General features: G+C 37.8%; 1 protein-coding gene across 3 annotated transcripts in view; it reads left to right on the top strand.

Moving 5' to 3' along the window:
• The window catches only part of tbc1d30 (TBC1 domain family, member 30), a 104,243-nt gene that overhangs the window by 9,398 nt on the left and 73,732 nt on the right, over window positions 1-21,113 (top strand). For 2 of the 3 annotated variants that reach the window (XM_066719441.1, XM_066719439.1), the window contains 2 exons: window positions 15,164-15,225; window positions 16,658-16,723. In XM_066719441.1, coding sequence (XP_066575538.1) covers window positions 15,164-15,225; window positions 16,658-16,723 — 128 coding nt within the window. Of the gene's footprint in view, window positions 1-5,308; window positions 5,718-15,163; window positions 15,226-16,657; window positions 16,724-21,113 lie in introns of those variants that run through there. The other variant, XM_066719442.1, reaches the window with a different exon arrangement.

Raw genomic sequence — 21,113 nt, 5'->3', positions numbered from 1 at the left:
CAAATGAAGCAATGATAATTGCAGTCTTGTCAAAATGAAGATCTTTTCTAACATATTAAATCTATTGCATGGATTTATTTTAGTTATGAAAAAAGACCACTTATTGCTTGAAAATGGTGTAAGTGTTGCAAACTCCACAAAGCAGAAAATCGCTTATATCATACCATATGCTTTCATATGATCTACAGCTGTAGTTGTATGTTCAAAAAACTCTAAGACATGATCTTCCTCGTCTAAACTCATGTTGACTATCTCCAAGAATATGGTTTTCATTAAGATGTCCCTTGATTTTCTATCTAATCTTTTTTCCCAAGAATATTTTAGTTAGCGGCATGCATTTATCCTGATCTCTCTCAGGGTTTGACTGGGCTGATTGTTATCCTGTGGCATGTAATCTGTTTTTTCTTTTGTAAAAACCTCTGTGAAATACTCATTTAGAACATTTGCCACATCTTGTTTGTTTTCTAAGATACTTCCATTTTTAACCTTACCCATTTCACTTCTTCCTTTATTGACCTCTTGCCATTATAGTATTGAAAAAAGCCCTTTGCATTAGTTTTAGCTCCAAGAACGGTTTCCCTCTTTACTTTCCTGATCCCTTTCTTAACATCTCTTTGCAGTTCTATATATTCTTTATATTTTGTTTAATCCCTTTTGTATGTGCTATACAGCATTTCCTTTCTCTTGATTATTCTTTTGCATACTTCTATTAAACCATTTTGGCCAATGTTTTTTGGTCCTCAATTTGCTAAGTTTTCATACAAATTTCTCTTGAATCTCAAAGTAGTATATTCTTAAAATATAACCATCAATTTTCGACTGACTCTGTATCCAGTGTGCTCCAGTCTACCTCTTCTAAGTGCCGCCTCATAATTTCAAGGTTTGCTTTTCTAAAATTGTAGACCATTGTTTTAGACTTGGACCTTGTTTTTTGAAAGTATGCCTGAAAGCTAACCATATTGTCATCACAGTTTGCCAACTAGTCTCCATCTGACTCTTTCTTGGTCATTTGAAAAGATCAGATCAATGCATGTTCTCTCTCTGGTTGGTTCCCTGACAAATTGAGTTAGAAGCAGTCATTTACCATCTCAACCATGTCTATTTCTGCTTCTGTAGTCCCAACTGGGCTTTCCAAGTCTAAGTTTGGGAAATTGAAATCCCCCATTATAACAGCCACATCCTTGCTACATGCAGTCCTGATTACACTGTACAATGCAGCATCTTTCTGAATATCTGAGTTGGGTGGTCTGTAACACACTCCTAGCACTAATTCTCTGGATCTTTTAGTCAAAAGTTTGACCCACAAAGATTCTGTTATGTTACTGGGATCTAATTTGAGTTCTTCTGCCTCAATGTCATTTTTCACATATAATGCCACCCCACCCCCTCTTCGATTTTGCCTGTTTCTCCTAAACTGTTTGTATCCTTTCAACTTGTGTTCATCACCATAATTTTCTGTAAGTCATGTTTTCATCACTACTACAACATCATAGTCACATGCCAACACTGTGGCTTCTAGGTCTAACATCTTGTTCCTTATACTCCTGGCATTGAGGTACAAACATTTCAGGACTTTCCTACTAGCAGTTTCCCTTTGTTTTCTTTCCTTTTCAGAGCTCCCTGCCCCCCTGGTCCCTAGTTTGAAATACTCTCAATTTCTCTGCACATACGCTCTCCAAATGCATTAGCCCCAATGCATTCTGCATAGGTGTAGACCGTCCGGTTTGTACAGGTCCCATCTACCCCTGGTCCCGAAACACTCCAAGAACACGCATCTCTGAATTTCTGTGCAGAACTGCTCTTCACAAACGCGACCCTTGTTTTGTAATGAAAATAATTGCCACATGTTTTGCATGTTGAATAAATAAACAAATGTGAGAAATTCACAATGAATGAAGATGAGATGGAGGAGAGTAGTGCGTGCAAAACTTCCCAGCAAAGTGACCACTGTGAGTTTGTCCCTAAGAAAGGTGCAACGTTGTTGATAGTGTGGACATGGTTTGGTTTCAAGACAACTGACACAGAATAGCAAAATATAATTTGCAAGTTTTTGTAATTGGCACAGTGCTTAATAAAAGTTCAACAAATAGTACTACTCAGTCAGTTTTGTCCTATTATGTTTGCCATTCTATGGTCATGAAATAGTCTATATGTATTTAGTCCTTTCATCATCATACCATCAAAAATGTGAAAAATACCGTGATACGATATTTTGGCCATATCGCCCAGCCCTAGTTTGGATGGGGAAAGTGTTGAGTCAACATAAACTCTTTCTCATTACTTATTCCAGTTTTCAAACTGGTCCGGGGTACCCCCTGCCCTGCTGGTTTTTGTTCCAACCTAGGTCTTAATTACTTAATTGAATTGTATATTGCTTTAAGTCAATTAAGGATTCAATTAAGCAATTAAGACCTCAGATGGAACAAAAACCAGCAGGGCAGGGGGTACTCCAGGATCGGTTTGAAAACCCCTGCCGTAGTGTAATTATAGTTACGGATGCACCATCGGCAAACGATCAGTATTATGCCGATATTGCAAACATTTACAATATAGCCTATTGGCCGATTGCTTTAAAATGGCCGCTAATTTGACTGATGGTGCTGCTTTAATTGCATCTAATTAAGCATCCTGTTTGTTGTGTGCTTTAACAAAATATGAATGACTTGCACGAACTGTGACATGGTAATTAAGTGCCGTGCTGCTTTGTTGTTTATATGTGCTTTGAATGTGCCTGGTTACGAGAGAATGCCGGCTTTGTGGACCATTTGTAACGCATTATCCTCTGTAGTATCAAAAGGAATTTTAGGAAACTATTTCAACACATAAAACTTGATAAATCACCTGAAAGTAGACACACCATGGAGTTGGCAGAGTTTCTCAAAACACAAGCAGCAGCAGAAATGTTTACCTTTGAAGGATTGGAACACATTACTGATCGAAGGTTCGAAGCTTCGTTGTTGGTAATTTGCAGTATGTATTGATGGCGTTACATTTGCTACCAGTGTATAGATTTGAATGAAAATCCTACTTTTGTTTTTACACGTAACCCCTATAAACAAGTAGAGATGCGCCGATCCGATAACAACATGTACCTTTTTCTTTCTGTTATTTCCTAATTGCTTATGCCTCAAAAGTATAGAAAATGGCAATTATTCCCCACAAACTTTGCTTTTGTGACCAGGAAACAAAAATGTAAATGTAACTATTTCCAATGAGAAAACGGGCAAATGTGTCTTTTCGTTCACATAGTCAGAAAAAAACAACACATGAATCCAAATTAACATGTAGATATACTAAAGTAATACAAAAATGACTACAAAAGTCAGTAGTTTTTCGAGATTTAGGATTATACTGTAAAAACACACTCAAACTCACCAATATCGTTCTTCAGTTTTTCCTTAAGACCCTCCGCTATTCCCTCACATCGTCGTGTCACTGTATTTCTGGATAACTGAATGTCGTTGATAACAGCCATGATTTCAGTCTTATTCTTAAAATCCCCAAACAGCGAGTCTGCAGCCTTAATAAATACCTCCTTGATCATCTCTCCATCTTTGAATGACTTTTTGTGCTTAGCAAGAACGTGACTCACAATAGGATGCTATGGTTGCTGCCTTCCCTTTGGTAGCAGGTCCTTTGAAAATTGACTGCTGTGCTGCTAGTTGAGAATTCAGTTATTGCACCTTTCTTTTTCATAGTTCATTCTTGGCAGGGAAATCAGTCTCATGGGTTTTATATGTGGTTTTGAAATGCCGTTCTTAGTTGCCCTTCTTTGCAATGCAAATGCTAGCATGGCAGATGAGACACACACGCTTTGAGTTTGACATAACGAAGAAATAATCCTCCTCCCATTCCTTGTTAAAATGATGCAACTTCTGTCTCTTTATATCCGTCCCACCACTTATTTTTGTTTGTTTGATATTTTACCATAAGAAAAAAATCTATGATAGTCTGACCGGGCTATTTGTGAATTCTGTTTCACTGAGAAAGTTCCATTAGGGAACTAACAGGGAGACTCGAAGAAAGAAAGTTTTCTGAATTTGATTTATATAAATATTTTTTGTGGTAATTAATATTGCCTGTTGTGTCTTTTTACAAGCAAGAAATAAATAATCTGTGGAAATTACGAATCACGTCGCTTTAAGAACGCAACACATCACATGCCCCTTCTTTTTGTGCTAAATATTATATTTGGTACTGACCCAAAAAGTGGGCAGGGACTGGTCAGTGTTTGTCAATCAATCAAGGCATTTATGTGAGTGGAGGACTGTTGAACATTAAAATAGGAATATATTACGGGCATCGATATGAGTGTTAAAAAAAAAAATAATAATATGAATATTGATTATACTTTTTCCAAAAATCATCTCGCGATCAACTGGCAAGCACTGCGATCGACTGGGGCACGCCTGCTGTAAGAGAACCTGCTTCAGTCTGCTACAAAACTGAAGCTTGTTAGGAGATTCACATTTCAGTAGAACGATATCATGCACAAGGCCAAAGCAACATTGGAGTGACTCAAGAACAAAAAGATCCTACAGTGTCCCAGTCAAATCTTTATGTCAATCCCATTGCAAATCCGTGGCAGTATTTGAAAAATTGTGATCCACAAGCGTCATCCAACCAACTTGAACAACCTGGGGCAAATCTGCCAAGATGTATGGGCCAAAATCACTCCAACACTATGTGAAAGCTGGTACATACCTACCCCTAAAAACCTAAAGCTGCAGCTAAAGGTGGCTCTATCAGATATCAATATGTGGGGGTTGAATACTTATGCAAGCAACATATTTCAGTTTTATTTTTCTTACAAATATTTCCCAACATAAAACCAGAGTCACCTTGCAATAATTTATTTTGAATTTCAGTGTTTTCAAATAAAATTCACAACGAAATTTATATTTAACATTAGTTATTCAGTAATACAAGATATTTTTTCAAGTGTCTGAATAGTTTTGCAAGGCACTGTATATATGTGTGTGTGTGTGTGTGTGTGTGTATGTATATATATATATATATGTAAGTAAATATCTGTATGTATGCATATGTATGTGTGGAAAATGTTAATTCCCTATGAATGTATTGAATAATCTTGTATTATCTTTTAGTAGAATTAATCTTAGTTATGGTACAATGAATCCAGAACTACAATACTTAAAGCGGCATAACATTAATATTCAGAGAAATCCATCCTACTCTTATCACGCATGACTCCTACCTCTTTCCATGACGCTGTGAATCTGGGTGTGTCTGTAGATCACCGTGTAATGCTGCCCTTGCTGCACTGCAGATGCTATTCGGAAAGGGACGTCTGTGATCATAAAACTATTATCTTAAAATAATAATAATATATAAAATAATCAAAAAACGTTGCATTTAATACTAAACATATTACCCCGGGATAGATTTATTCAGCCTTATGTTGGCAAGAGGTGTCGATTCGAAATGAATCCACCAGTTAATTAATTTATATTTTATTTTATTATTTTAAAAGGAGCAAGAACAACTGCTTTGTGGAACAGAGAATCTACCGTAGGCTTCACATTTTATTTGTATTCTACCGATGAAGCAAGACAGGCTAACCACCTCAAAAAGGTCAAGAAGTTGTTTAAAAAGACAAAATTCTGGAGGCGTTAGTAATGTAATCAGCAATGTCCTGAAGAAGCGGAATTGCATTTCCAGAAGTGCTCCAAGACTGCTTTGCACTTTAGAACCAGGTGATATCTTATTTGGCCTGCATGTATACGTCCTGTTTATTTTTATTTTTTTATAATTTTAACAATGTTTATTTATAATCAGTTTATAGAATACATGGCTAAGTAAAACTGCGGTTTTAATCACTAGGGTAGCACAGTAGTGCGTTATGTTTGGTGACTGAATCCATTACAATTTTTTATTCTATGCGTTTATGTACACATGCATGTATATTATAAGTGTGTTTATGCTATAATCCTGTTTTTGTTTTAATGTTTTTTACATTTACTAGTCCGTTTGTGTATGCATTGTTTAAACTAATAGCATATTGCTATGCATCCCAAACGAATTGGTTAAAGGTACTTAACACTAAATGGTTCAGATACTCTTCGAATCCTTTCTACCGGAAGAACGGAGCGACAAATAACAGGTTTGGCTGTATAGGAAGTAAACGTAGCCTTCCTTGGATGGTGACTTCGAGAATCCAATTCGCTGAAACAGAAAACATGACTGAAACAGATCCAGGTTGTATAGTATTTATTACAGTACATTAGGACGATACAACACTGAATCTACTGAAAAATAATCGGTTGTGCCAGCAATTTGAAATTGCAAATACTTTTGCAGACAAAAATGCAGTAGGCTCATGGCTGCTCCATGGGCTATACGGAGCTAATCTGCGAGACGTGTAAGTGAAGTATCTTCAGTGTGGTTAAATGTCGTATACAGTGTTGTGTTTATTAGTTACTATGAACAGTTAACGTATTCTGTCTGAGCTATGTGCTAAATGAAACAATGGTTGGGAAGGGATTAAAAATCAGCACCCATGTGCAGGACAGCAACTACGACATATACTATTACAGAGGCTTTGCATACTGTGTAGATCGCTTCACTTTATTTTTTTGCCGATGAAACGTTGCTGTTTTCTCAAAAGCAAAATGTTTCGTTGGCTCGAATATAATAACAGCAGATGGCTTGACGATTTCTGAAAGCATATTATGTAATAGAAGCTACAGTACAAACAAGGCCTGCTTGCACTAAACAGGGTGGCTTAAGCTGACGCCTTTTTTACCCATTATTATTCCGTTACTTCCCAGGCCTTTTCTTCCCATGTATATGCAATTATGTCGGTACAATATAACTGTTTTAGTCACCATGATGTCCATTTTTATGTTTGGGCCACTACAGTTTAATATTTGCCTATCCTACCATTTGTGTTGTTATCGTAAGTACTAATAGTAGTATTTTAACATATACTTTTAATATATATTTTACAAGAATGCAGTTATGAAAATTCTTAAAAAAAACATACTTGTATTGCTTGTGCAATGTATTGCTACCCAAGATTAGCAGTAATCGACACATTGACGGTTTATTTCATACTACTTGTATTACTATAAACAAAAAGTGAAATACAAAAGCAAAAATAATAATCTATTGAATATATTTTACTGTTATATATAAACATAGAAAGATGAAGAAATAGTGAAAATGTTAAAGACGAACATATCAAAGATGGACAAAGGAAACTATTGAATGCATATCAGAACATTAATAAACACCTAGAAGATGATGACATAAAAAATGTGAATATGAAATCTTTTACATGGAAAAGAAAAGCTGTATATTGAAGTCATACATCTTGGGGAGGCCTTCATCTATCAGTGGAGCAATATAGGTTGAAGGTGAAATATCTTGGTTGGGTAAGTGTCCACCCTTCTTGTAATAGCAATCCTAAGTTAGCTCAGGTGTTACCAATCACCTTCAATATCAAACACAAAGTTAAGTGGACTCTGTTAATTGTAGTGATTAATGTGATTTCAGGATACATTCTGTGGTTTCTATAGTTTATCTGCTTTGTAGTACATTTCAAAGCAAAGACTCAACCATGAGCACCATGGGGCTTTCAAAATATCTCCAGGACAAAGTTGTTGAAAGGCACAGATCAGGGGAAGGATATAAAACAATATCATAGGCCTTGAATATCCTTTAGAAACATGATCAACACAATTATTAAGAAATGGAAGGTGCTTGCCACCACCAAAACCCTGTCTACATCAAGCTATCCCTCCAAACTGGATGGCAGAGCAAGAAATAGACTGATCAGAGAGGCTACCAAGAGGTCAATGGCAAGTTTGCAAGAGCTACAGGCTTTTATGGCCAAGATTAGTCAAAGTGTTAATGTAATAACATTATCCCAAGATCTTCTAGTGGTTAAGTAAATTCTCAGGATACACCGAACAAGATGTAACAGGTTTATTACAATAAATTAAATAAATAAATACAGGTTAACCTGGTGAAGAAAGTGAAGAACAGAATGTGAGTTGGAGAAGTTTTTTCATATCGTCTGATAGACAATGGATGCAGTCTTAGAATCACTTCTGATAGATATCTCGTTACAATACAGTTACAAAAAATACATTTACCACATGCATAATAATTAATCTAGACCTCTGTTTGATGTGTTGATTGGTGTTGGTCAGCATTCTTCAGGCAGCAGATGTAATCAAAGACATTGTTTTAAGTCCACAACCAAATACCTGTGCCCCAAAATACACAACCTTTAGCTGATTGACTATCCTAGAAGGCAGTAGCTAATTGAACAGTAGTTGATTGACATAACCAAAAGACAATAGCAGTATACAATCCAAAAAACAATGAACCAAGACAGAAACAGGGTAACATGACTTTGTAGATCTTTGTAGCATCCTGAGTAGTTGGTACGAAACTACAGACCAAAATACATGAAGAAACTGATAATTAATGTAGCCTCCGGAAAGGAGGTTAATGATTACTTTATAGATGGACACACGGCTCATAGTGGGATCAGAGAAATTGTGTCAGGTCTGCTTCTGGCATGTTGAGCCATAACAGGAGCTCTAACACGGGGTAAAAGTGTATGTTTATGAAGCGACCTTCGAATGTAGAGGCCGGCTAGTATAGAGAAATGGAAAACCAGGATAGATAAAACAGAAGAAATTAAACCAGAGATGTTCTATAGGTCAAACCAGTGTCTTTACCCGACTCATGTCAAGCTTGGACAATCAGAATTTTAGCCTCATGTGCATGGGCCTCAGCCATGATCACTTAATTCTTGACAGAACTTACTTATTGCTCAATTGCCCTCAACTGCTGGATGAGATGTGTGGCAATGTTGTCATATGAATAGCACATAAATCTATTCAAGGATCAAGGTTCAAGGTCAAGGATTGACCCAATAGATTACTCTGTGACATTGTCACATTGAAATACTGTGGTCTGATAAATCTGAGAAAATAAACAAATGTATAGAACAAAACAATATAATAAATGTGGGTCTGGGTATAGACTATTCTGTTGTATCACGGGTAGGAGGGGGGTCTGTGTAGCCTATAGAGGGAATGTCTTATAGCACACCTTACAGCGCATGCTCCCAAAAAAAAAAAAAAAATGGGAATGTTTTTCCCTCATGCAAAAAAAGACAAAAGAGGGAGGAGAAAGAAGGATGAGACAAATGTTTGGTGCCAGCTTTGAATAGCTGTAACAAATAATATCCTGGGTTTTTGTTTAACCTTCTTGAAGAACCCAGTCTGGATGCATAGATGGTAATTGTATTTATTTAACATGCCAGGCCTGGAAGGGGCCTGACATGGAAGCACTCTACCTCAGCAGAGACTTATTGAACAGCACAAGTGGTCAACCTTATATACATTGCAGGACATGTGGGTCTGTGGCCGGGGTCTGTCACTGGGGGTCTGCCAGAGTGTTATCTTGAGGTCAGATTTCTGACCCTTGTAATGTAAATGTAAAGTCTTCCTCAGAAGAGGTGTGGGATCCAAAGAACAAATGTCTTCCTTTGATATACTAGGAAAGGTCCGATCCCATGGATCTTATGTAACAACTGTCAATCGCTCATTAACAAAAACATTTCCTGCCTATCTGGAGAAAAGATTAAGTCCACAGACTTTTAACAAACAGCTGTGGGCACTCTCTCTCTCTCTCTCTGCAGCTTGATCCTTTCTATTATTGACAGGAATGTCTAGAGGGTATGTTCTGAACAACTTTCAAAATGGTTGTTGCTACCATAATACATTTACTTTGCTTGGTCTGCATATTATTATTAATATAAAACATAATACAGTTTATATAAAACATTAATAACGTCTCTTCACTTCTGTTATGGTATGAAATAATATGCATTGAATTATAATGGTGACCAGCGAGTAACGAAAACCTTAAAAGCTATTGCATCATGTATACTTGCATGCCTTTGGTATGTTATAGAATAAAGCAAAGAAGCTGTGAAAAGAGATGAATGATTGCTCATTCTACAAAGATATTATAAAATGGCCTGGACACATTTATTGGTACCCCTTAGAAAAGATTCATAATTGGGTTATAGTGATATTCCAAACAAATTAGTTTCTTTAATTATTATCACACATCTCCAATCTTGTATTAATAGACAAGCATGGTAAAGATAAAGGCTACAAGACCATCTCCAAGCAGACTGATATTCCTGTGACAACCATTACAATTATTATAAAGAAATTCAAGGTCGATGGAACTGTAGCCAACCTCCCTGGGCACAGCTGCAAGAGTAAAATCGACCCCAGATGGAACAAAAGGATAGTGCGAGTGGCAGGAAAAAAAAAAAAGGATAACTGCCAAAGAGATACAAGCTGAACTCCAAGGTGAAGGTATGTCAGTTTCTGCTCGCACCATCCATCACTTTTTGAGTGAATGTGGCCTCCATGGAAGACCCAGGAGGACTCCACTTTTAAAAGAAAAACATAAAAAAGCCAGACTGGAATTTGCTAAAATGCATATTGACAAGCCACAATCCTTCTGGGAGAATGTCCTTTGGACACATGAGTCAAAACTGGAGCTTTTTTGCAAGTCACATCAGTGCTATGCTCGCTGACCAAAAAAAAAGAGCTTTCAAATAACGCCATACCTACAGTGAAACATGGAGGAGGCTCGGTTATGTATTGGGGCTGCTTTGCTGTGCCTGGCACAGGGTGCCTTGAATCTGTGCAGGGCACAATTAAATCTCAAGACTATCAAGGCATTCTGGAGCGAAACATACTGCCCAGTATCAGAAAGCTCTGTCTCAGTCTCAGGTCATGTGTCCTCCAACAGGATAATGACCCAAAACACACTGCTAAAAGTGCCCAAGAATGGATAAGAACAAAACATTGGACTGTTCTGAAGAGTCCTGATCTGAATCCTATCGAACATCTATGGAACGAGCTGAAACTTGCAGTCTGGAGAAGGCCCCCATCAAACCTGAGACAGCTGGAGCAATTTGATCAGGAAGAGTGGGCCAAAAGTCTCATTGAGAGCTACAGAATATTTGATTGCAGTGATTTGCGCAAACAAAATATTAGGTTCTGGGTCCCATCATTTTTGTCCATGCCATTTTCATTTGTTTTATTATTTACAATATTATTTTGAAAATCAAAAGCAAAATCTAATTTCTATTAAATATGGAATAAACAATGGTGGATGCTAATTACATTTGTCATTTTCAAGTTATTTTAGAGGGAATTGTGCATTCTTCATTTTATGTGGAGGGGTACCAACAAATTTGAGCATGTCTGTGTGTGTGTGTATATATATATATATATATATATATACATACATACATACAGTGAGGAAAAAAGTATTTGATCCCCTGCTGATTTTGTACATTTGCCCACTGACAAAGAAATGATCAGTCTATAATTTTAATGGTAGGTGTATTTTAACAGTGAGAGACAGAATAACAACAACAAAAAAAACAGAAAAACGCATTTACAAAAAGTTATACATTGATTTGCATGTTAATGAGGGAAATAAGTATTTGACCCCTTCGACTTAGTACTTGGGGGCAAAACCCTTGTTGGCAATCACAGAGGTCAGACGTTTCTTGTAGTTGGCCACCAGGTTTGCACACATCTCAGGAGGGATTTAGTCCCACTCCTCTTTGCAGATCCTCTCCAAGTCATTAAGGTTTCGAGGCTGACGTTTGGCAACTCGAACCTTCAGCTCCCTCCACAGATTTTCTATGGGATTAAGGTCTGGAGACTGGCTAGGCCACGCCAGGACCTTAATGTGCTTCTTCTTGAGCCACTCCTTTGTTGCCTTGGCTGTGTGTTTTGGGTCATTGTCATGCTGGAAATACCCATCCATGACCCATTTTCAATGCCCTGGCTGGAAGGAGGTTCTCACCCAAGATTTGACTGTACATGGCCCCGTCCATCGTCCCTTTGATGCGGTGCAGTTGTCCTGTCCCCTTAGCAGAAAAACACCTCCAAAGCATAATGTTTCCACCTCCATGTTTGACAGTGGGGATGGTGTTCTTGGGGTCATTCCTCCTCCTCCAAACACGGCGAGTTGAGTTGATGCCAAAGAGCTTGATTTTGGTCTCATCTGACCACAACACTTTCACCCAGTTCTCCTCTGAATCATTCAGATGTTCATTGGCAAACTTCAGACGGGCCTGTACATGTGCTTTCTTGAGCAGGGGGACCTTGCGGGCACTGCAGGATTTCAGTCCTTCACAGCGTAGTGTGTTACCAATTGTTTTCTTGGTGACTATGGTCCCAGCTGCCTTGAGATCATTAACAAGATCCTCCCGTGTAGTTCTGGGCTGATTCCTCACCGTTCTCATGATCATTGAAACTCCACGAGGTGAGATCTTGCATGGAGCCCCAGACCGAGGGAGACTGACAGTTATTTTGTGTTTCTTCCATTTGCGAATAATCGCACCAACTGTTGTCACCTTATCACCAAGCTGCTTGGCGATGGTCTTGTAGCCCATTCCAGCCTTGTGTAGGTCTACAATCTTGTCCCTGACATCTTTGGACAGCTCTTTGGTCTTGGCCATGGTGGAGAGATTGGAATCTGATTGATTGATTGCTTCTGTGGACAGGTGTCTTTTATACAGGTAATGAGCAGAGATTAGGAGCACTTCCTATAAGAGAGTGCTCCTAATCTCAGCTTGTTACCTGTATAAAAGACACCTGGGAGTCAGAAATCTTGCTGATTGATAGGGGATCAAATACTTATTTCCCTCATTAACATGCAAATCAATGTATAACTTTTTTGAAATGCATTTTTCTGGGTTTTTGTTTTGTTATTCTGTCTCTCACTGTTAAAATACACCTACCATTAAAATTATAGACTGATCATTTCTTTGTCAGTGGGCAAACGTACAAAATCAGCAGGGGATCAAATACTTTTTTCCCTCGCTGTAGATGGATTATGGACTGGTTGATGTATAGGAAACGGAGGGTGTCGATAAGAGGAGTTGCTTCTAACTGGACTGAGGTTGTTAGTGGAGTGCCACAGGGATCTTACTAGGGCCTTTGCTTTTTCTAATTTATATTAATGATCTGGACTCTGGGATAGTTAGCAAACTTGCCGATGATACTAAAATAGGTGGCTCAGGAGATACAATCTTGGCAGCACAGGCTATTCAGAGGGACTTGGATAATATTCAGTTGTGCGCCAACACCTGGCAGATGAAATTCAATGTGGGCAAGTGCAAGGTAATACATGCAGGTAACAAAAATGTCCACTATAATTACACTATGGGAGGTACAGATCTAGATTAAGCAACACATGAGAGAGACCTTTCTCCATCCAAGCAATGTGGGGAAGCAATAAAAAAGGCAAACAGAATGCTAGGGTATATTGTCAAAATTGTAGAATTTAAAACAAGGGAAGTAATGTGAAGACTGTACAATGCACTAGTTAGACCTCATCTGTAATACTGTGTACAGTTCTGGGCACCACACTTCAAGAAGGATATTGCTGCTCTAGAGGCAGTTCAGAGGAGAGCAACCAGACTTATTCCAGGTCTGAAGGGAAAGTCCTACTCGGAGAGACTGAGGGAACTGAACCTTTTCACCCTGGAACAGAGGAGACTACGTGGGGACTTGATCCAAGTCTTCAAAATCTTGAAAGGCATCATACACATCAAACCAGAGGAGATTTTCCAGATCAGCAGGGACACATACACCCGGGGACACAAATGGAGATTGTCCTTCAAAGCATTCCAAATGGAAAACAGGAGACACTTCTTCACACAGAGAGTAGTCACAATCTGGAACAAACTCCCCAGCAATGTTGTAGATGCTGAAAGTTTGGAAACATTTAAAATAGACTGGATAGGATCCTAGGATCACTCAGTTATTAATCGACACCAGACGAGCATGATTGGTCGAATGGCCCCTTCTTGTATGTACATTTTCTTATTTTCTTATTGGTCAAATATATTGTGAATTACGTGCCTCCACATTGATTGAAATCATAGCGCTGGGTAAGATTAACCCACTGCTGAAATGTATCTGAATTTGAAGGGTTGTTGGGTTCTAATTTCAGAACCTGATATTCTATACATACACACACACCCTCTACATTTATTCACAGCCTTGACAATTAAGGTGTACAGTATTTGTATTGTAATCCCTTGCTGCTTGGACTGGTTTTTTTAATTTCATATTACAAAAATTCTATTCGATTGAGATTAGTATATTTTGATGGCTAATCAATAATGATTTGGTCATAGACTTATGCCTTGGTTGCACTGGCTTAAGCATCCATACATGCCATGTTGTGCTGTGCGTTCCAGAGCTTTGTGTAAAACCTGGCCATTGTGAAGTCCATCCCCTGTTGTGGGAGGAGCTAGAGCGATTGTGGGATAATGTTGTGTTTAATTTTGATATTATTGATTTACTGTAAATCCATCCCTCATATGTTTTACAAAGGTATGTTTAAAAAATGCAAATATAACATTTACAACACTGCAATCAGTATTTTTTGCATTTTGTGACTTTTTTTTTTATAGTTCTGGCACTTCTCAGGAGGGACTCTTGACAACGTCTCCTGGCAAAAATTTTCCAGTTCCAGTTCAAACCAGAAATGCTTAATTGCATCTAGTTCTAAAGATTTTGATGTTCAGTCAAGAACATGTTATTTTGTCTTAATTGATCTATTTCTTTTGGACCTGGATGCATGTGATATGAAGATTCCAGACTCTTGGAAATCCACAACTGTTCTCACTGCACATAGCTGTAATATTTTCTTGCATTCTCTTCCTGGCAAAAAAGTCACTCTTCCTGTAGCCTTGAATTTTTTGATGATGGATGCTATAGTTGAAACTGGTAGGCTCAGCTTTTTGTGATACAAGAAAACCCAAGTATAGCAATCACCCAATATATAGAGGAAAATTACCTTTGCCTTAATTGAAGCATGCTATTATTTCTAAAATATATGATCTTGCTCTGTGCAGTGCGGTTAGTGTTAACATTTGACATAGTTTAATTTATTATAAATTGCACACTTGCATTTATTCTGTTTGTTACAGTTAATCAAGGGTATGAAAATAACAGTGGAATGTTAGTTATCTTTGGTGTCATTATGGTGGTGCAATTTTCTGAGATTTTAAGATTTTTATTTACTTTCTGAAACAATATTAATTAATTGCACTTTATGTACTCAGGAGTTGATACAAGACTGAAGTTTACTCTTGAACCATCTTTGGGCAAAAATGGATTTCAACAGGTAAGTTTAGTTTGTTTTTGTTTTTCACTAGATATTCTTTTAAAATGTTTTAATTACTTTCCCTCATTTAGTATTATACAATATTTTTCTGTTGAAGATTATTATATTATATGAAACCTTCAATTATTTTTATTTTATACCCTCCTTATTTAGAACCAGATGTTAATAATTGTGGGTTACTGCTAAAACTCTAGTACTAATACAAGAGGTAGGCAGATATCAGACATCCTCTGAAACATGCACTGCAAAGCCATTCTCTTTTCACATTTTGAGTCAATTCAAAAAACAAAGCTACAGCTAATCTGGTACTAACTAATAACTGATAACACTGCATGTTCACAGGTGCCTGGTAAGCTACAGAGGTGACTGTTGCACAGAATAGTTTCAAGACAAATGAACCTCAGCATCACTGACACTGGTCAGTTCTTGACTTTAATAAGAGTCCTGTTTCATACAAAAATACTTAGTGCATTTCAGAAAACTTATTACAAGTATGATTGCTTGTGATCATGTTTTTAATGATCTGTAATAAGAAAGTCAACATGGGGCAATTGATTTTTAAGCTCATACAATGGCAGATACTGGAAAGCTATGCTCTCAATGCAAGATTAATAGAACTTCCAGTAATATTAGTTTACAACCAGAACATAACTTAAGCATTCATTTTTTTTCACTTGTGCTGATCCAGCTGTATAAGAAACACAAACAGATTTTCAGTTACATATGTATTATTTGAAAGCCAATAATTTTCTGCTGCTGAATTTTAGCATGAAACATTTTATTTAACTTAGTTTGATTTTTTTCAAATTTTGTTAAACTGTCTATGCCCCAAAATGGAGCACTGCTGAGAGCCTTGTTTTCATTGAAAACACGGATATATTTTGGGAAGGAGCTGTTTGTTTGGTTTTTCAGAAAAGATGGTCTGCAACCAAGAAGCAGGGTTTTGGCCAAAATAATATATAGACATTATGTAATACCAAATTTGTTATGTAATTTTGTCACCAGGACACTTTGAGACAGGATGGGATTGTAAAGTTGACTTTAAAAGTAAAGACATTAACATCTTAATGAGGTATTATTTACATTTGCTAATTTGTGTCCCACTGTACTGCAATACATACTTAAAATTAGGCTAATGACACATCTGTATCACCATTATTAATACAATAAAGTGGCTGTATATCTCCAGGTAATTATTAATAAATTGTAATTTTAAATGCTGAATTATTCTCCCCAGAGATGAAAACCTTCACCCCCACCACCTTGGACAGTTACATTTTGTTGCATTACAAACTGAAATTTTAATGCATTTTAAATTGAATGTATTCAATCTAAACATGCACAATGATTTCTAAGCTAGAAAATCAGTACATCAAATAAAAAGTGTCATGGGCCTAAACTGTTTTCACTGACTGTATTATTTTTTCCTTAGTGGTATGATGCTCTCAAAGCTGTGGCAAGGCTTCCCACTGGAATTCCAAAACAATGGAGGAAAAGGGTTAGTGTATTGGTTTAATTTGGTTTGTTACTGTACTTATTTATTTTGGGCCCCTACCTGTTTGTTTCAACCCTGAATCCGAACTTCACAGCAGCAAGTTAAAAGATTAACACCACAATTTACTTATTTTCACACATAAAGCCCAGAATAAAAATGTACGATTGAGATCTGACACAGGAAGTGCTGATGCATTGCAAGCGAAGTGCGTTCAACCTATCGCTCACTTCTCACACATGCTCTTAGTGCATGGATGCCACGCTGGCCCTTCTGTGGAGTCGGGGGGTCTGTGTCTTGAACTATCTAGATGAATGTTTGGTCTGTGTCCACCCCAGGGAGCACTTAGGAACTCAAACAACTCTGGTCCTGCACCATTTTGGTGAGTTGGGCCTGTGGGTGAACTGTGAGAAGAATAATCTTACGCCGACACAGCAGGTGCTTTTACCAGGACTTGGACTGGATGGAGTGAATGAAGCCCCACATTGCTCTAAGGAGCAATGTTACTAGGCCTCCAGGACTTGTTGCCAGCCCTATGGGACAGGCACGTGCTGATTCGGCTCCACTCAGTCAGAGCTCTTCACCTTCCTAGCCTGTCCAATACAACAGCAGACCTCCTGTCCAGGGGATGACCCTTGAACTCAGAGTGGCGCCTTCATCCCTAGGAGTTGCAGCACATTTGGAACTGGTTTGGGAGGGCAAGCATTGTTCTCTTCACCACAGTAAATTCCATGCATTGCCCCAAGACTGCACAGGTATGCTGGGGATGGATGCACTGGCCCAGCTGTGGCCATGCATTCTCCTCTGTGTTTTTTCCATTTCTTCTTCTCCTGGCAGTGCTGTAGAAGATCAGGATGGAAGGAGCAATTGTGCCGTTAGCCGCTCTTTGTTGGTCTCGTAGCCGTTGGTTCTCATCTCTTGTTCTCATGTTGTGCGGGGACCCCTGGCAGCTTCCCCTGTGGGCAGCTTTCCAGTCTCAAGTGAATGGCAAACTGTGGCATTTGCAACTTTGGGTCTGGCCCTTCCTAGGCTATTACCTTGAATTTGAATTCCCTGAGCCCTGCCAGTGGTCTCTCTTGGGTACACAGTATCTCATCCATTTGAGTAGTATTCTTGAATATGAGAATAAGAATAAGAAAAGAAACATGAAAGCAAACCTTGAAGGCATGAGGCAGTACTTAGACTGGGGCACACTGCATACAGAGTCGAAAATGGATGGTTATATTTCAGAAATATACTACTAAAGGCTCAGGAGAAATTTGTACCAAAATTTAGCAAACTGAAGGCCAAAAACAATAAAATGGTTTAATAGAATCACGCAAAAGAAGATCGAGATGTTGTATAGTGCATAAAAAATAGATTGAGGCAAAACAAAATAAAAATAATATATAGAACTGCAAAGAGATGTTAAGAGATGGATCAGGAAAACAACAAGGGACACGGAAAGAAACAACTAATGCAAAGAGCAGAATAAAGGAGGAAGTGAAAACACTAAAGACTAAAAAAGGAAGTATCTTAGAAAATGATTTTACAAAAGTACTTAACTAAAATATTTCAATTGACACTTAGAACAGTGTCAACTGATTGGAAAACTGCAAATGCCATACCTATCCACAAGAAAGGGGACAAAACTAACCCAGGAAATTACAGACCACTCAGTCTCCCCTGCATTACTTATACAATTTTTGGAAAAAATCTTAGACAGAAAATAGAGGAGCATGTTAATGAAAACCATATTGTTACCGATAGTCAACATGGGTTTAGATGAGGCAGTTCATGTCTTACTAATTTATTATAGTTTATTGAATATGTAGCTGCAGCTGTAGATCACATGTAAGCATATGATATGATATACTTAGATTTTCAGAAAGCTTTTAATAAGGTTCAGCATTAAAGACTGATCCTAAAATTGGAAGTTGTAGGTATTCAGGGTAATATAAATAGGAGGATTATGAACTAGTTGATGTATAGGAAACGGAGGGTGTCGATAAGAGGAGTTTCTTCCAGCTGGAGTGAGGCTGTTAGTGGAGTTCCACAGGGATCAGTATACAATCTCGGCAGCTCAGGTTGAGGGCTGACACCTGGCAGAAATAATTCAAAGTAGACAAGTGCAAAGTATTACAAAAATGTCCACTATGATTACATTATAGGAGGAATAGAACTGGAAGAAGTTACGCTTGAGGAAGACCTAGAAGTTTATGTGGACTCCCCAGACAATATGGGGAAGCAATAAAAAAGGTAATGAAATGCTAGGGTATATGGTCAAAAGTGTAGAATTTAAAACAACGGAAGTAATGTTAAGACTGTACAACACAAACATCATTTGGAATACTCTGTACAGTTCTGGGCCGTTCAGAGGTGAGCAACCAGACTTATTCCAGGTTTGAAGAAGAATGTAGAATGTCATACTCGTAGAGACTGAGGGAACACAACCAACACACCCTGGAAGAGAGAAGACAATGTGGGGACTTGATTCAAGTCTTCAAAATCATGAAAGCATTGACCACATCGAACCAGAGGAGCTTTTCCAGATGTGCAGGGACACATGGACCCAGGGACACAAATGGAAATTGGGATTCAAGGCATTCAAGACAGAAAACCAGACACACTTCTTCACACAAAGAATCGTTACAATCTGGAACAAACTCCCCAGCGATGTGGTTGAAGCTGACTATTTTTGAATGAATTTACTAGATAGGATCCTTGGATAACCCTCTGAGGTCACCCCATTTTCGCCTGATTTTACTGTTGTCATATTTTTACTTACAATTCTGTAACTACAGGGGCTAGAGCCAAGTGTCTTATATGGAAACACTCGGCACAAGCTGGAGATTCAGAAAATAACACAGATAATTGTTTGTTAATAAAGAAATCAAAAAAGTGAAGAAAAACAAAAGCACTTATAAGAAAAAAGTGAATTTATGGTCAGTATAATACTTTTTTTAGTGCTCCAGGCAGACTTTTGACACTGGACAGTAAAACTTCAAAGTCTTATGAACTTCTGTAAAAAAAGAAGTCAAATCTGACCTCCAGAACAGAAATTACAGCCATTTATATTAGACTACCACCACCCGGTATAACTATAAACAAATAAAAAAAGTACTAAACTGGGAAACAGAATTCCAAACATTTGGCTTTTGAATATTTTCACTTTAGGCCTTACATAGAGACAGGCAATTATTTACTGTTGTGGTACTCATTCCAGCCACAAAGTTTTATTCTAATACAGTATGCACTGTCTGAGGCTTTCATAGTTTTGTAAACAGAATCAGCATCTGTGATTTATTTTCAAAGGGTAAGGTGTTTTATTTTTTGTGTCTGATTCAATTTTTCTGCTTTGCATTTGGTTTTCTTGCTGTATCGCGTCTTTCTGCTCTGTCTGAAAATCGCGTCTTTTCTGTATGCACCTTGCTTCCCTAAGTGCGATCTGTGAGCTCTCACACAAACACGCAGCCTATCCTGCTCGGATATAGGCGTGTTTGGTATCATTGGAAAGCTACAGCTACAGAAAAAGAAAGATTTCCTGGATTTGGGTAACAGGGCATAGAATGCAGCCCCCCTCTCTCCTCACATATGCATTTCAGGGGAGGGGAGGTAGATCAGCACTGCTTATACGGAAATGGCTGTAACTAGGCTCATTTAAAAGCTTGAGACTTGTGGTTTTCTGGAGTGACATCCTTGAGCACCTATGGGAGACAGGATTAGAGTAATATGACATAGAATGCTCGGCCCGCCCCCGGGATGTTTTGCAAAGGGTGGACCCCGGAGAGTTAATGGGGACCATGTACATTTTTTTTTTTTTTTTTTTAATTATTCATGAGTTCCCATTGGCAATGTGCACTGTCCCATCCCCTTTTGGGTAATATTCTCTTTTTCAGATAACCAGGATTGCATTGGCAACATATTACTTTTCTCCAGAACTACTTCTGATATTGATGAGAAACTCAATTTAAATGATATCTCTGACATTTTGTGAGATTAAATCAAAACTTGATATACATAAAGTAGATATAGTATAATACTATATATTAATTTATACATTCATTTCCGTAATAAAGGTCACATAATGTGGCATCTGTAGTGGTCCTTTCTTTCAGCAAAAATGCATAATTAGAATACAACTCCATAATGAGTCCATATACTGTAGATTTATGGTTACACAAACACAAATAAGAATCCTTATATGCTTTGTCCAATGATGACCTTTGACCTCTCCAAAGGTCAAATACAAAAATGGCATAAAATTGAATAAGGTTTGCAGATATAGCACTGTTTTCTATGAAATACAGATAGGAAGGCAGGTATAGTCTGTCCAAGAATGTCCATCTCTGTGATCTGTGATCTCTCCACAAGGTCAATTTTGTACATTTACTAAAAACTTTACATCAAATTGTAA

The sequence above is a fragment of the Amia ocellicauda genome, chromosome 12, assembly GCF_036373705.1.
Source record: "Amia ocellicauda isolate fAmiCal2 chromosome 12, fAmiCal2.hap1, whole genome shotgun sequence".
Lineage (NCBI taxonomy): Eukaryota > Metazoa > Chordata > Actinopteri > Amiiformes > Amiidae > Amia > Amia ocellicauda.
Note: the sequence above shows the minus strand (reverse complement) of the source record. Positions and strands in the feature narration are given on the sequence as shown.